At 61.2% G+C, this 16,641-nt stretch overlaps 1 protein-coding gene across 8 annotated transcripts in view; it reads left to right on the top strand.

Annotated features, from left to right (window-relative positions):
- The window catches only part of LINGO1 (leucine rich repeat and Ig domain containing 1), a 227,063-nt gene that overhangs the window by 205,249 nt on the left and 5,173 nt on the right, over positions 1-16,641 (top strand). The window contains exon 1 of one of the 8 annotated variants that reach the window (XM_068957890.1): positions 266-459. The exons of the other annotated variants lie outside the window; for them this stretch is intronic. Within the exon in view, the coding sequence (XP_068813991.1) occupies positions 370-459 (90 nt within the window). The 5' untranslated portion in view covers positions 266-369. Of the gene's footprint in view, positions 1-265; positions 460-16,641 lie in introns of those variants that run through there. 8 annotated transcript variants of the gene reach the window in all.

The following is a 16,641-nucleotide window of genomic DNA, read 5'->3' as shown; positions in this document are numbered from 1 at the left end:
GCTTCAGCGATGCTGAGCCAAGCCAAGTGCAGAGCTGCGTCTTGATGTAGGAGCCCTTCTCCTCCTCCTCCTCCTCCTTCTCCTCCTCCTCCTCCTCCTCCTCCCCGCGTAGCTAAGCGGCTGAGTTAGCTGGCCTGGAACAGATTACATATTCAGGTGGGGTATGACCAGGACAGCGCTGCCTAGCCAGGCTTGCTGAGGAACTGGAGGACTAGCCCTCAGGCGCACAGAGGTGGGCTGCCCAGCAGCACCAGCAAGGGTTAATTTGTAAGGAGGACTCAACCCTCCTTCTCAGTACGCCCAGCTCCCAGGCAGGGATGTGAAGGGTTAAATGCAGGCAGGGAGAGCTCACCAGCCCATCATCACTGAATGACCAGCCATGAGACAGGAGGCATGGGGTTTAATTTTTTCCAGGTGGCGGGGACTCATGCCTCCGTCACTGGACCCCCCAGGCTGGAGGTAGGTGGGCCAGGGCTATGAGGAGTTACTACCGGATGGGGTGATTCCCCAGCCGCAGGGCACAGAGCCCTGGGGAGAGATCTGGGGGCACGGGAGGGTTGCTCCGCCTGGACTCAGCCCCAGCCATGGTAGCAAGAAGGGAGAATTGGAAGGGAAGAGGGGAGGGGATGCTGGGGAGGGTCTGGCTGCCCAGCGATGGCTTAGCCCTGCTTGCGCCTGGCAGAAGAGGAAGGCGTTAATGGTGGAGGGGCTTTGCCAGGCAGGGAGGATTGCAAGGATGCCAGCCAGGGAGCTTTCCCTGCTGGGCAGTGCCATTGCTTGTTGCTTTCTGATATTGTGTTCAGGTTATCGGATTTTTCACCTTGCGATTTGAAAGTATAAATAGTCCAGACAAAAGGTAGAGGCACGGTTTGCTACAAACGCGGGAACTTGCAGCTTCCGAGAACAAATGGGAGTGTTGGTGCAGTTAAAGTCATTTTCACCAGGAGGGAGGGGAGTGTGAGGGTGAGGGTGAATGTGGGCACGAGTGTGATCAGATCTCCTTGCAGTAGGTGCATGCAGGTCCATGAAGCCGAGGCTCTGCTGCCTCTGTCTGCATGTCTCACTAGCCCGGCTATTGCCGAAGCAGCTGCCATGCACGATCCTTCCCAGCAAACGCCCTTTACAGCAAGGGACCCTGCCTGCCGGGCCTGCAGCATGGGGCAGGAGGGGCGAGGGAGCCGCCAGCCCTGGGTGATAGCCAGCTGTGGTCACCTCCCAGCACACACCGGTTCTCCTGGGTCCCAGTGTAGGAAGGGATGGTTGCATCCCAGCAGCCTGGTGCTGGGGAAGCACAGGGCAGACCAGCTCGGGCATCCTCTGGAGCAACCCTGCTCGACAGCAGACCTGCTCCCTTTCCCTTCTCCCTCCAGCTCCCCTTCCTCTGCAGCACCTACCTACCGGAGCCCCTGCTCTGAAATGATATCCTCTTCACATCCCCATCCCAATCCTGCTGCCAGGCTTAACCCTCTCCTCCCCACTCAGCCACTTGCAGCAGCCCTGACCTGACCTTCATCTGTGATGGAGCCAACGGTGCTGAGCAGCAGCACGGCGCTGCCCCCAGCCAGCCCAGCCGCCCGATGGGGTGAGGGGGTGCAAGGGTCTTACCGTAAGGGTGCCAGCACCAGAAAGAGAGGCCCGACTCAGCCCCCATCCCACCCAAAAGCAGTTATCCCAGCCCCACCCCGCCATCACAACCTGAATCTTTGCTCGAGCCCGTTCTTCAGCATCGGCCGCCCTGGTTTCAAATGCACGCCCTGTCCCGCTCCCTGCTCTCCGGCAGCTCGCACGGCTGCGGGTGGCCCCGTGCCTAACCCCGCTCCCGAGGGTGGCGAGGAGGTGGCCGGGCTGCAGGAGCCCCCTCGGCGCTCCTCGCCCTGGCGGGGCCACCCCAGGGCACGTGCAGAGCACCACCCAGCTCTGCAGCGGGCTGCGGGGTGCCGAGCCGCCCCGGGTGCTCGCGGCCGCCCGCGCCTTCGCGGGAGCCTTGCCAGGCGCCCGGGGGGAAGCGGCCTCGGTGCTGGAGGAGAGACAGGAGCTGAGTTTACACGACTCGGAGAAGAGTCAGGTTTTCCGAGCCTTTTTGTGAAAGACGAGTGGAGGGATTAATTACAAAACTAATGGTTATACTTTTGTAAGACAGTAACGTGCTGTAGTTATTCTGCACCTATAACGTAATTACTCTGTGATACCCCTAATTACCACTGTTTCATATCACTGGAAGGTTAACAGCATGACTGAATGACTTATTATTCCTTTAGTTTCCTATTTAATACATTCACTGTAATGATACTGGAGTTTATGCTGTTTGATGTATGTAACGTATAAAATCCGGTAACTTGAGGTTTAATTTCAGGGACTGATAAATCACTTTATAATAACACCACAATTATAGTGTAATTATAGTGTAATTACAGTTCCTGAATTATAAAGCACAACTGAAGTCTTTGTGGTTCGATGAGGATTAATAAACCCCGTCAGGTGTTGGCTCATGTGTGTCCTTGCCACTGGACAGTGACAGGCCTCTTTGGGTTGAAGAGCTGTTGGATGGTGTTGCTGTAACAACCTCAGAGGTGACCCCTCTGTCTGGGTTGGGGGCTAGGCCCCGTCTCCATGAGCGTGAGGAACACGTGTTTGCAGTGGGGAGATCTCAGTAAATATCCAGCCAGAAAGTGCAACTCCACCACCTCTTCTGAGAAACTTCAGGTGTGGAAACTGCTGTAGAGCGCATGGGAACAGGCTTCCCCGTGTCAGCTTTTACAGACACCAACGTGGGACCCACTGCCCGCAGGACAGCTGAGCCCTGCTCCTGCTTGACTTGTGGCCCCTGGGGTGTTTGCTTGGGCATGGGCTGGTGGCTACATCATAGTTAGTACTGAGGGTGCGTGTTGTCTAACCCATTGACTCGTGTTGAACCTCCGTACGTGGTACAGGCTAACGTGAGTTCGGTGGCCCCATATGTCTCTCCCAGGATGAGAAGTGCGGTGCCCTGGATGAGCTGCAGATGGTCTCTGTTTGAGCGCTGTGTACAGGGAAGGAAGGTTCACAGGGAGACGTGAGCATCCGGGCTGAGCAGGGAGAGGATGGGAAGAGACCGTTAATGCTGAAAGCAGTGAGCGCAGGGGAGCGAAGAACCAAGGTTTGCCTTTGCTTGCATTAAGTAGCTGTCAGGGCATCCTGGAGCGGAAGTTGTGCTGGGCAGAGCCTCCGGTGCTCCTCAGCCTGGCAGATAGAGAGCATTTCTCCTTGGAGAGGTCCTGCCCTGCCTCTGGAAGTGAACCAGCCCCCAGGCGTGGCAGGAGACACACAGCAAGGTCTACTGGGCTCTCAGCTGAGAGGGGAGTGAGCAGTGAAGCAGAGCTGCTCCAGGGCAGGGCACCTTCCCCTGCCCTCCACCTCTCTGGGCTGTCCTCCCCTTGCGTCTGCCCCATGGCTGGGAGAACAGCAGATGCGGTGCAGGAAAGAGGCTGGGGAGCCCCAGAGAAGGGACGCAGCCCTCCTCTTCCCCCAGTTCCTCCACCCAGCTGCAGTGGGGAGCTGGGAGTGTGGGGGAAGCATGGTCAGATAAGAGATGGAGCAGGTCTCACCAGGCTGACAGGGTGCTCTGGGGAGAGCAGCCTTCATTTGGGCTCAGCCCATCCGTCTCCCTCAGGAATTGGTCCTCCCGACTTTTGGCATGGGAATGGGGCCAGCTTCTCTCCGAGAGTGGGAGAAAAGGGGAATTTCTGAGATGTTCCAGGCTCATGGCCCCAAGAGAGGCCCCCCACATCCTTCAGCTGGACTCCCTTTGGCAGCCAGGCCACTGCAGTGATGCCCAGGACATTGCTCCCCAGCCCATGACAGTGCAGGCGGGTCCTGGTGGCAGGGACAGGGGATTTCTTGCTCCTCCAGCTCGCTGTGCAGTAGCGGCAAGTCCGCCTCGGCCAGCGGGACGTCACGCCAGGGAGAGCTGGCGCAGCGCGGTCCAGAGCTGCACGGCCTGCCGGCTGCTGCTTCTCGCCAACTGGGACCTGACCGACCCTCTGGCCAGCGCCTGAGCTGAGCGTAGGGTTTTGGACGCGTTGGGTTTTGGACGTGTTAGCTCCTCCTGGCAGTGTGCGGTGTGGAGGGCTGTATGTGTGTGTGTGTCCCCTCTAGCTTGGGCTTGTCGCTTGTCACAGGAGCCAGCTGCCTTGTCCGGCCGAACAAGAGCAGTGGGGAGGGAGAAGGGGCACCATTTCTACAGGAAACAACTTAGGATTTTATAGTCATTAAAATGAGTTGTGCAGGCACACAGATGGAGTGGGGTGAGTTCTTAAGACAAGGAGACAAGTCCATCTGCATGGGCCCAGGTGCGAAGCTGGTGTTAACTTTGCATTCTGCAGCTTGTGATTAAAATTAGCGTCTGACCTCAGAGTTTAAACGATTTGCCTTGTCCGTGCTCCCCCGGCACTTTGCATGCTGCTCCTGAGGGGGACGGTCCCTGGGTGCTGGCGGGACAGAGGCCAGGGGACAGACGGGAAGCAGATGGCATCGCAGAGCGCTTTGGTGCTCACACACTACACAGCCGTTTTTCTGAAGCAGCCCAAAGAAATGCAAAGCCACGGCCGTGCTGGGGGGACCAGCAGGAGCAGCTCGGCAGAGCTGCCCGAGGTTCCCGGCAGTGGCTGAGCTGGGGCGCAGGGCAGCTCAGCAAGCCGACCGTTTTTCCAAATTGAAGCATTTTGATGGCTGAGCTCCCCAATTTGTCGAAAGGCAGAGCTCCCCGCTCTGTGGAGGGAGCGTGTTTACCTGGCTCTTGAACGCATCGAACGCACCGAGTCAGCACGTCTCCTCCCTTAGCTGCTAAATCCCGAGAAGCAAAGGGAGCAGGGTTTATTCTGGCATGAACAGAAATGGCTTTTGGTGGGAAGAGAGCCAGAATAGCTTGACAGGTAGTGGAGAAGGCTGGGAGGAGGGAGAGGAGGGCTGTAGATGCTTAACTCAAATCAAACAACCCAAGAAAAACAAAGGGAGAAATGCAACGGAAGGCCATGGCCTCAATTTTATTCCAAGTCAATTTTTTTTTCCCTTCTCTCTCTCTCCCCATCTGGGGGAGGAAAAATTGGAGCTTGCGGAGGAGAATGGCTGCTCGGAGAGAGCTTTCCATGCTTTGGCCTCATGTCTGTGGTCCCCATGACGCTGGCTGGGAGGTGCCTTACTAACCAGTCTTGCTGGCTATCGGACTCTGCATCCCCTCCCGCATCCCTGCACACGTGGGGTTTCCCTCCACCTCAGCTGGGCCTTTTCCTAGATAAGGCCTTGAATAGGCATCTCTGCTCAGAGCAGGGTCCCTTTTTCAGCAGTGTTGTCTCTTGCAGGGCTCCTAGGAAGCGGATGGGCGCGAGGGGCTTGGAGAGGGTGTGGAAGGGTGGTGGGACAGGTGATGGTGGAGAGCTGGTGGACACAGAAGGGAGAACTGGGGTCAGACAGGTCACACTGTCCAGCCTGAGTGCGTGGCTCGGTTCCTCTCTCTGCACCTCCTGGGGCACCAGGGCAAAGCAGCAAGGAGCCGGGGCAGAAGTGAATCATTCTGCTCCAAGGCTGAGAAACGAGCAGTCGACAAGGTCTGAGGCCAGGGCAGAAGAAAGCAAAAGGCGAATAAACCCCAGGGCAGTGGCTTGTGGAGGGCTCCTGCCTTGCCCCGTGCACTGCCTGAGGGCTGCTGCCAGGGTCACGTAATTGCAGCCGGGCACACGGGGCCTGAATCCAGGGAGTCTGCGTTTCCCGCATTGCAACGGGTTGATGTTGCGACCTCCGAGGCCTTTGCCACAGGTCTGAACGCCCCCCCTGCTCTCCCTGGGCCCCTCGCACAGCCCTCCGCCGGTATCCGCCAGCCCCAGGCGTCCTGGGGCACGACGGGGCTGGCTGCCAGCAAGGAGGGGAGCGTCCCCCCCGGCCCGCTCATCCGCCCTCCTGCGCCGGAGGCAGTCCGGCTCGGCCCAGAGCGGGCAGGAACGCTGGATCAGCCCCTTTATCTCCGTCAGCCAGGCTCCGCGTGGCCACTGCTCCCCTCGCTCCCCCCCTCGGCGCGGCGAGCGAGGAGAAAGACAGATTGCACAGAGGTGGCCGTGTCTGAGCAGGCGGTGTTAATTGTTGGCTTGACCTGGGCAATTGAATAAACGCTAATAAATGCCACAGAGGGCCTTGTCTCCTCTTCAGCACAGGCGGGGAGCACGAAGCCGCGTCCGTCACGGAGCGCAGCGGGATGAGGCACAGGCCATGCCAGCTGGCTCGGGAAGGCGTGAGAGCAGAGGCAGGGGTGGGTGGCAGGACCCTGCTCTCGCAGAGACCCAGCTCACGGCGGGCTCTTCTGGCAGTTCAGGGCTAAGCGTGGGAATGGCCCAGGCTCAAGGGACATTTCGTTCCCACCTCCTGCGCCCGCTGCGCTCTGGCAGCCGTGAGAGAGCTCGTTTGGCTCCTGGGTGAGCCGGGCCACCCTCTTTCGCCTTCTTTGCCCTGCTGACACCTCCGCCTCCCTCACCTCCCACCCACAGCCCCGAAACCCATCCGAACAGCAGCTCTTTGCCAAAAGCTCTTCACCGCACGTGGGGACGGGCTGGGCAGCAGGTCAGCCTTGCTTTTGGTCTCGTGCAGGGGTGTTGGGCTGGGTTTCACCCTCTCCCCTGGTTCAGCCCAGCAATGGCGCTAGGACGCGTTGTTGCTTGCAGGCTGGGGCTTTCCGCGGCTTCCGAGGGATTTAGCTGCGCTGACCATTGATTGCAGGAGAAGATGCACACTCAGAAATTTCCGCCTCAATGTCAGAGCGCAGCTCAGGCAGGGAAAACCAGTCACTCCCCATCGGCTCTCTGGAAGAGTTGAGCTCTCAGAGGCAGTAAAACTGGGACGCTCATTTACTTAGGCTTTGCTCTGCCTTTACGATATGGGTCCTCAAGCGCAGGGATGGGGGAAGCTCCTTACCACAGCACAGACGCTAAAGTCTCAGTGCTGCCGAACTCAGGCGGGAATGGCAGGAGGCGAAGGACAAGCGAGGAGACCGGGTGTTGGTACAAGCCGGGTCAGGAGCCGGGCGGCAGAGCTGGGAGGAGCGCCGCCGGCCCGTCTAGCTCCTGGGGCCGGGCAGCGCCTGTCCTCAGGCCAGTTCACCCGTCAGCAGAGCCAGCACCAGTCGGAGCGCCGCTGCCCTGTCCCTGCCCGGGAGTGTACGTGCTGGGAGGCGTGCAGGCAAGGGGGCACGTGCGGTGACCCTCCCCTGGGACACACTCCCGGAAACGTACTGCTTTGCTGTTTAGCGGTCCTGCGTGTTTTCTCCCGTGACGTATTTCGTCTGCCCCTATAAGCCAGCCAGCCTTGCGGGGCCCGCGGCGTCCGGCAGCGAGGACTTCCCCAGCTTTGCTGCACGCGCGGAGGAACGTGCCCGTGCTTGGTCTGAACCTGCCACCCACCAGCCCTTTGGGTGCCCTCAGTGCCTCTATCCCCACCGGGCATCTCTAGCCCCCGTTGGGGTTTTTCTGCCCACCATAAACCTCTCTCTTCCAGATGGAAGAGTTCTAGTTTCTCCCGCTGGCCCTCGTGCCGAAGCCCTTTCCACCGCGCACCGGCTTGTTTCCCTCTTCCGTTCTGCTCTGGCCTGGCTGCGACGCGGGAGCCGGAGCTGCGCCCAGGCTTTCCCAGGCTCGGGAGCAGGGCTCAGGCGTCCTAGCGCCGGGCATGGCGGGGAGGGCGGCCGGACGCGGGCTGGGCGCACGTAGGGGATGGGATCCTGCTGCCGCCCGGCAGAGAAGGAGACACAAGCCTTCCGCAATGGGCGTGCATCCTTAGCTAGGCACCTTTCCATGAGCAAACACCCAGGTATTTATTTTTTTTAATATATTTTTATATATATGTATATATCTTTTAATTTCCATTCTGTTTCTTCATCAGAATGCAAAACATTAAATATCGCTCTTGTAATTATGGTTAATTTCATAACCAGCACCTTAATTGGATTGGTCTCCGATGGGGAATTCTCGTAGGAGGGAGAAGCAGAAATATTTTGACATGATCTATTCTTTCAGCTCATTGTTTAGACTTGAGATGTCGAGTGTGAAACAGGAAACAACTACTGCAGGCGACCCGGAGGTGACGCGCGACGGCGGAGCGCTGGCGGGCCGGGGCCGGGGCCGGGGCCGGGGCCGGGGCCGGGGCCGGGGCCGGCCGGCCTCGAGCGCGCTGCAGCCGGGCAGCCGAGCGAGGGAAGGAAGCAGGGCCGCGGTGGGGAGCGGCGCAGAAACGGGCGGCTCCTTGCCTGGCGCCGGTGGGCAGAGCGGCAGGACTGCGAGGACGGCTGGCATCTCCCACCCGCGCTCCAGCGGGCCGGGCCGGGCCGTGCTGTGCTGAGCTGTGCCGTGCCGTGCCATGCGGTGCCGTGCCATGCCGTGCCGAGCCGTGCCAAACCATGCCGAGCCGTGCCAAGCCGCGCCGTGCCGAGCTGCACCGTGCTGAGCCGTGCTGAGCCATGCTGAGCCATGCTGTGCCGTGCTGTGCTGAGCCGTACCATGCTGAGCCATGCCGTGCTGAGCTGAGCTGTGCCATGCCAAGCTGTGCCGTGCTGAGCCGTGCCGAGCCGTGCCATGCCATGCCGTGCCAAGCTGTGCTGTGCTGAGCCGTGCCAAGCCGCGCTGTGCTTAGCCATGCCGTGCCGTGCCAAGCTGAGCCGTGCCATGCTGAACCGCGCCGTGCTGTGCTGAGCCATGCCGTGCTGAGCCGTGCCGTGCTGAGCCATGTCGCGCTGTGCTGTGCCGAGCTGTGCCGTGCTATGCCATGCTGAGCCGCGCTGTGCCGAGCCGTGCCGTGCCGTGCCATGCCACGCTGTGCTGAGCCGCGCCGTGCCGAGCCATGCCGTGCCGTGCCATGCCACGCTGTGCTGAGCCGCGCCGTGCTGAGCCATGCCGTGCCGTGCCATGCCGCGCCGTGCTGAGCCGTGCTGAGCCGTGCTGCACCGTGCTGAGCCGCACCATGCCCCAGCGCTGCGAGCCGCGGGCGCGTGCCGGTGCTTGGCTGCAGGCGCGATTCGCTCCGGGAAACCACGGCCTCGGGCCACTCTCGGCGCTGCCACCGACCCGCCTCGTCCTCAGCCCGTTGGTGCTTTGCGATGGGCAGCGACAGGGCAGCTGAACCCATGCGGACACCGACCCCTTCCCCTCTCCGATGTAATGTGCGTGCACTCGGTTGCCCCGCGAGCGCCTCTCTTCTGCCGCCCGTCCCCGAGGGCGTTGCGAGCGCCGGCGCTCCGCCGTCGAGCGGGAGGACGGGCTGGCAGGCGCCGCTTTCAGCTCGAGCAAAGCAAAACCACACCGCCCCCCCCAACCCCAAAGCAGCTCTCGGCCGAGGGCGCCGGGCAGGGCCTTTTCCCCTGCGCCCCCCCCGGGCCGGCGCGCCCCAGCAGGCGGAGGAGGAAGCCGGGCGGCCGAGAGGCTTCCCGCGGTGCCGAAGCCGCGGACGTGCTGCGAGCCGTTATCGGAGGCATTAAAAGGCCGGTGCTTTTCGTCTGCCCTCCAGCCGCGAGCCCGCCCGGCCCCTCGTCCGCCGGCTGAAGGCCGGGCCGGCTCCGCCGGGGCTCCGCGCCGGTTGGGTTTTTTTTATCTATCTAATCTATTTTATTGTTGAATGAAACAGTGACAACAAGTACGAGCCCTGAAGACAAGCCATAAATAATGCAAAAATCCAACAAGCGAGAAAGGGGGAAAGAAAAAAAGGGATTATACGTGTGAAATCGGCACGGAAGAAAGCCAGGCTGGGAAGAGGCGGCTTTGTCTGCGCGCTCTCCATCGCTCTCCTCTGCTGCCTCTTCTTCTCTGCTGCTCTCTTGCTGCAGGTTCCTGCGGCAGTGTTTTTGCTATTACGTGAACTAAATAACTGGGCGAGCGCTAGCGCGCTGCCTCGCGGGAGAGGGTCCCGCGAGGAGCCGGCTGCAGAGGGCCGGGGCCCCGGCGGCGCCTGCTTTAGGCAGCAGTCTAAAAATATCCGGGCCGGTCCTAAGCGGAGGTAAAGCAGCAGGTTTCCCCGGAGCCGGCGGCCCCTGAAGTCCTCGCGCGATCGTCCCGGAGGTTTCCGGCGCGGAGGCAGCGCCCCGGATAAGGCCTCGTGCTTTTCGCAACTAAGCGGGGTTGTTGGCGCTGGCCGTAGTTTCGGGCGCGTGGCGTGGGAAGAGACGTGGCGCCCCGAGCGCAAGCTGACCTTCAATTCAACGTGACAGATGTGCCCGCGGTCTTGGAAAGCCACGGTGCTCCGGCCCGCCGGAGACGGAGGATGCCCCTGCCCGCTGGGCTGTGCGGTGCTTGGAGCCGGCGTTTCAGGGGCGGCGAGCGGGGGCCACGCGGTGGCTGGGACCGGGACGCACGTCCCAGAGCCGCTGCGGGGCTGGTGGCTGCCGCCGCGCGGGACGGGCAGCCGCGGGCTGATGCGACGCAGGCGCGCGAGTGCCAGGAGCAGCCCTCCCGCCTCGCCTTCGCCGTGCGGCTGCTGGTCCCTGCGCCGTGACAGCCCGCCCGGACCCTGCTCGGGGTGGAAGTCACCACGCCAGGCCAGGCACCGAGGATACCCTCTACAGAAGTGCCACCTGCGCCTGACTTGGTGGAAACGCGCGCTGGCAGCGGGGTGACTTTGTTCCAGCCGCTTTAATGCTGGATCAGGTGTTGTCCTGCCGCTGACATAAAAGCAGGGACCTGGCACGCGCGCCGGCTTGCTGCGCTCCGGCTGATTCAGCAGAAACGTGATAGCGTGCTGAGCGGGCCCAGCTGCGGCCGGCCCGCCGCGGGGCTGCGCCCAGAGCTGCCGTTCGGCTGCCCGCGCCGCGGTCTCCCTCACCCCGATGCTGCAAGGCCGGGCTCCAAGACGGAAGCGGCCACGAGGGCTTGGGGGAGTCCCGCCGGCAGCTGCCGCCCCCGCTGCCTGCAGCTCTCCCGGGATGCTCAGGTGCCACCTCGGCCCCTTCCCGTGGGAAAGCCAAGCCACCAGCTGGTTGCGCCGACCCGCTCCCGCACAAGCGCTGCGGCACCGAGCGAGGGCGCGTTGCTCCAGCCAGCCCTTTCCTTGCTCAGGAAGCAAATCCTCCCTCGAGTGCAAAGAGACAGGATGGCTCCCAGCCGTGACCGCACTCTGCTTGGAAAAGAAGGTGGTTGTCTTCCAGTATGAGCAGGAAGGGGACCACGGCCTGGGCTCCGGCAGCTGCAGGGCCCCAGAAGGGACGTTTGCGGGCGCTACCTCGGGAGAGGCCTCTCCCAGAGATGCCTGGCTGGCTGTGGCACATCGGGCCGAGCGCGGGGTCTGCCTTCACAGTGTCATCTTGACCCTGGCACCTCTCCCAGAAGGCACTCTTGACGGACCTCTCTTTCACCTCCTCAGTGCAAGTGTTTCCATAGCCTTTAGAGAAGGCTGAGGTTTTTTTTTTTCCCCATCCTCCTTTCACAGCTACAGCCCGGAGAGAGAAACATTTACAGAGCCCCTCATGCTGTACTGAAGCCTGGTCTTCAGCCATGCCTCTTCTCCACAGCACTCTCTCATCACTCGAGCGCCCACTAAAATGTCTGGAATTCCAGTCCCAGCAATCCCAGGAAGGAGATTTGCTAGAGAAAAAAGGAGGAGAAAACCCTACTCGACTAGCTGGTCTGTGTCCTTTCCAGCCCGTCCCCCTCCTGCTCTCCTGCTGACCTTGTCTGAGATGGCTCAAGTGATGGAGCCTCTAGGCCAACCCTTGGGAGATGTTCCCCCAGCGAACCGAGCTCTCCTGCTCTTTGTCTTTGTAAGCAGAAAAAAAAAAAAAATCCCAGGCTCCCTCCACTTGCCAGACATGGAAAACGTCAGACCAACAAATGACACTCGCTTGGGCAGCGGGGGCCAGCCCACGTGCCAGGCCCCTCGCTCGATGCGTAGGGGCGCAGGGCTGGCTCCGTGCCCAGCTCCGTGGTGCTCTGCACCCTTACAGTTCTCATTTATCTCTTGCTATCTCAGGGCTTTACACCTGAGGCACCCACAGCTGCCTTTGCAATTACTTATTGATCACTTGTCGGGATGTTTTCTTTGCTGATGGGTCACTGAAGCATGCATGGCGAAAGAGAGAGAGAAAAGCCTTTAAAAAGGAGGGAGCAAAGGTGCGAGGAGGGCAAGCAGCACTAGCACAGAGAGAATTAGCCTCAGCAAAAAGCTCTGAGCTTCAGCGTCCTGCAGAGACGGCCGAGGTCTCCGTCCCACCTCCCTGAACCTTGAACTTGCCCCCTGCCCTCCGGTGCTGCCAGCCTCGCCCAGGGTTGGCTCTGGCCGTCGTTGCTTGTCTCCCCGCTGTTCCCTTCGCAGAGGTCCCCCAAAAGGGAGCAGCCTGGAGCCAAACCGGCAGACGGCCACCCCAAAGCCTCTCTTTGAACTTACTGGTCCTGCAGCCCCCCCTTAGCGCCCTGCTCCATGCTGCCTTCCCTCCCCTTTTACTCTGCTCTCCTATGTCATTTGGCTTGATGCTTCCCCGACTCAACCAGCACGACACGGTGAGACGCAGCATTTTGCGTGGAAGAGCCCACAGCCACGAGGAGGTCACGTTTGCACGACGGTCCCACCACAGGGCGAGACTGGTGGGGTATCTGGTGCCAGCCAGGCTCTGTGAGTGCTGGAAGGGGATTTGCATCTTAAATATGTCTCCGTGCTCTTCTCCAGCCTCAGAGCAACTGCCACGGCGGGTCGGGTTGCAGCACACCGATTCCAGGCTCCCGCCTCGCAGCGGCTGAAAGCAGATACTTCAGCAGCCGGAGCAAAATTTCCCCACTGGATAACTGTGCGGGCACACGGGTGAGGGGGAGCCCGTGACCCCCAACTGCTCGGGGCTGCTGCTCGCTCCTCGAGGAACCCTTTTGAGCCACTAACCATTTTCTCCACCTTTCTCAAACGCCCTCGTGCTGCCTCTGCAGGGTTTCAAGCCCTGGAGACCAGGACAGGACACAGCACTCCAAGGAAGGCCAGCCCTTTGCGCTGCAGCAGCCAGGTTTCATGCCCTTCGTTAACAGCCCAGCCATTAATGAAGGCCTGATGGAAGATGGCGGATTTCCATTGACCTCCGAGAGGCTCCCATGGGACCAGGGCAGGTGCTGCCCAAACCGGAAGGGCCCCGACAACCTAAAACACAAGGCAAAGGGAAGGGGCAAACCAGAGCCATAGGGAGCGAGGCAACCTCTTGGTGTCACTAACCCAGCCCGCGGCAAGGAGGGCCCAAGGCCAGTGGCCCTGGCCGCCGGTCAAGCCACGGGCAGCACTGTGCCTCCGGTTGTCCATCCTTATTCCCTCCAGCCAGCCCGGGGGCGCGCAGGGCCTACTGCAGCATCTCGCCTTTCGGGTTCTTTTTTCTTACATGAAGCAGCGCGGTGCAGGGAAAAGCTACGCAGCAATAGCAGCAGGAACTGGCCCCAAGACTTGAAGGACAAAAGAGGAGACCAGAGGCAAAAGAAACTGCTGACCACCTCTGCCTGGAAGAGCAGCGCTCGGAGCGGGGTCGGGCCGGCGCCGCTCCTGCCTGGGGCGGGAGAGCGGGGCTGAGGGAGCAGCGAAGGGCCGCGGCGCCGCAGGGAACGGGCTTCCTCCGATGTGCGCCCAGCCGTCCCTCGTGCGCCCCGGGGAGCCCGGCAGCTAATACTGACTTCTGGGCTTTGGAGATTGCGTGGGAAAAGAGGAGGAGGAGGAGCAGCAGGTCGAGGCAGGGAGAGAATGAGAGAGCGAGAGAGAGACACAAAGAACCGGGGCCCACAAATGCACGTTGGACGCCGAGGGAATGATGGAGAGAGGAGGAAATAGGCACGAACGTGTCTGGCAAATTAAAGCTTCTGCCTTTGTTTTGCTGCTTTGCAGATAGCTACAGGAACACTTAGTGCAGAGCCCGGGGTCTGGATAAGCAACTCTTTTAGCAGCAGGAAAGGTTGTTAAATATTTATTTGTAAACCTGGAGTCTTTATCTCTAAAATGTAGTCAAGTTCAATAAAATTTGATTTAGCCGGAGCGGCTTGGAGGAGACGAGAGCACTGACTCCGAATACCGCGCCGCGGAGGTTTCGTGCAAGGCCGGCAGCGAGCCCCGGGCTGCCCGCAGCCCCGCACGGCTGGGGCGGCGGGGGCACGGCGCGGCCTGGGGCCGGGGACGCCCGCCGGGTGCCGTGCTCCCCGTCGCGGCCGCCAAAGCGCCGCGGGGCCCCGGGGATTTGGCTGGCTTCGCCCTGAGTTGCCCGCTGGCGTAGCGGCTCTCCGCAGCGTCCGGTTCAAGGGTGAACGTCGCCTGCGCTGCAATCTGTGAATGCCAAGTGGGGCGTTGTTAGCCGCCGGGGGGGATTTTGCCGTTTGCTCGCTGTCGGCATGGCAGAAGCTGCAGGGCGCCCGCCGGGGCCGAGGCTGGGGCCGGGCTCGGTTTTGCTGGGAACGGGGCTGTTGTCGCGCGGCGGGGCCATCCCCGCTCCAGGCCAGCCCAGGGCTGCGTTTGCGGGCTCCAGGCTGGAACAGCAGCTTCCCCCTGCGGCTCCGAGCCCGGCCAGGGAAAACCAGCAGGCCCTGCTGGATTCAGCACGGAGGCGGCACGGCCAGGCGCTCCCGTCTGCTCCTCTCTTCCTAATTTTGGCCACCTGCCTTGGAGGAGGGGGCTGCGCTTCGGGACCCACGTTAGGGGTGCGTCTTTCCCCGCCAGCACCCGGCCTGTGCAACTCAGCCACCCGGCCTGATGCTGACGGGCAGCGCACGCTGGGGCACCTGGAGGGACTTGGGCGATCAAGTGTCGGGCAGGTTTCGTGGTCCCTTGGAGCAAATCTGGGAGGGTGTCGAATGTCACAAAGCCCCCGGTGGCACTTCATCTCAGGCACCTCCCAGCCTCCTGCAGGCTGCAGGTCACCCAGAGCAGTCACCGGCTTCTCTTGCCCGGAGACACCAAGCCATTTCCCTAAAATTGCCCTCACAAAGTTGCCCGAGCCCAATGGGACGCTGCCTGCAGCCCCATCTGACCCAGCTGGCAGGGACAAGCCTGTGTCCCACCAAAGCATGGTGGCTTCCTGCAGCAGATGAAGGACCAACACATGGACACCTGCAACTGGAGGCTGAGATGGTTTGGTGACGCTAAGGAAATCCAGCCATGGTGAGGGCCTGCATAATAGTTGCTGAAAAACTGGGATTTGGTTGTTGAGCTCAGATCGTGATTTCAGTCATTTTTGGAAGGATGCCTCTTAACAGCCACCGCACCTTGAGGCATATCTCTTCCGCTCTGAAACGTCCAGAGGTAAATGGGAAACAGAAGTGATTTAAAGCTCATCTTAGCCCTGAATTTTTCGGCTTATTCATTGTCTTTCTCTCAAAGCTCTTATGTGACTCTGGCTATTAAGATTACGGATGTTTTTGTCAGGGATTGTATTTATCATGGATTTAAATTTAGCTGAGAACTAATAACATGTGAGGCGTGTCTAGACTTTAATTCTATGCAAGTGGGCTTTAATGACATGCAGATTTTGCGTTGTTCATTTGTCATCCGTTTGCTCATCGTTTACCTCTTGGCCATCGAAGCCTTCGTTTGGGCAACGCAGGCTCGGCCGTTGTTTCTCACGGCCGAGTCCGGGCAGTTACTCCAAGGCAGATGTAGTAATTCTGGCGCGCCGCGTATCTTTAGACCTCACCAGACAGTTCATGCGAGTCCTAGGACCTGGTCCTGAGCTGATGTAAATGAGCCGGAGCGGACCCGGAGCGACGCTGCTTTACGCCGGCTGCGGGCCAGCCCCTCGCTGGGGTGCGTCCGAGAGCGGGCCGCCCTCGAGCCTGCTGCCACGGGCTTTCTCGGGAATACGGAGCTGGGAAAAACAGCCAGGACGGCAGGCGAGACCAGGACAGGGCTCTTGCAAGGCTCAACGGCAGCGCGGGGCCAGACTGGCCGCAGGTGTAACGGCCTGGCGGGGAGGCCGGATTTGGCCCTGGGGGAGGTCCGGGCTGCCGCGGGAGCGTGCGCGGGGGAGGCGCCGGGCAGGACTCGGCCCTCGGCTCCCGTCCCGCGCCCGGCGGCGCAGGGGCAGAGCGGGACGTCTCAGCAAAGAGCGCATCCAAATAAGGCAGGCTGCCTGTCAGTCTAATGAGCTGAAGGCTTTTCAGTCTGGTATAATTAAGCCCTTTAGACTGCATTTTTGTTTTGCATGCAGTGGTTTGCTTGCTTTGATGGCTTTCTCAGCGCGGCTGCGAGGAGCGGGAATTGGTTTCTGAGAAACAGCGGCCAAGGGAGGCTGCTCGCAGCCGGCGCGCCTTTGCAAGCGGGTCTCTGTGCAGGAGCACCCGCCGCGCGGTGGGGCAGGAGGAGGAGGAGGAGGGGGCCTTCGCGCCCATGACCTGCCCGTCCCCAGCGCCGGGACCCCGGCGGGTCCGCTGCAGCCCCGCGCCACGCCGGTGGCGGCAGGCGGGCCGGTATTTCCAGCGCGGGCAGCGGTACCCGAGCGATGACACGGGCGGTGGTGGGCTAACACCCAGCAAACGGCGGGTTGCAGCCTGGCCCGGGCCCAGGCGAACGTGCGGGGAAGGTTTCCGCCGGGCTCAGGGCGCGCTGGAGCCCGTGCACCGAGAGGGAGCTCGAACCCGGCCGCCGGGGGCTGGAATCGCCCCGAAAGCGCCACCTCTCCGGCAAGCAGCCCCATCACGG

Source organism: Struthio camelus, chromosome 12 (genome assembly GCF_040807025.1).
Source record: "Struthio camelus isolate bStrCam1 chromosome 12, bStrCam1.hap1, whole genome shotgun sequence".
NCBI lineage: Eukaryota > Metazoa > Chordata > Aves > Struthioniformes > Struthionidae > Struthio > Struthio camelus.
The sequence above is the reverse complement of the archived record's forward strand: the minus strand, read 5'-3'. Positions and strand labels throughout refer to the sequence as shown.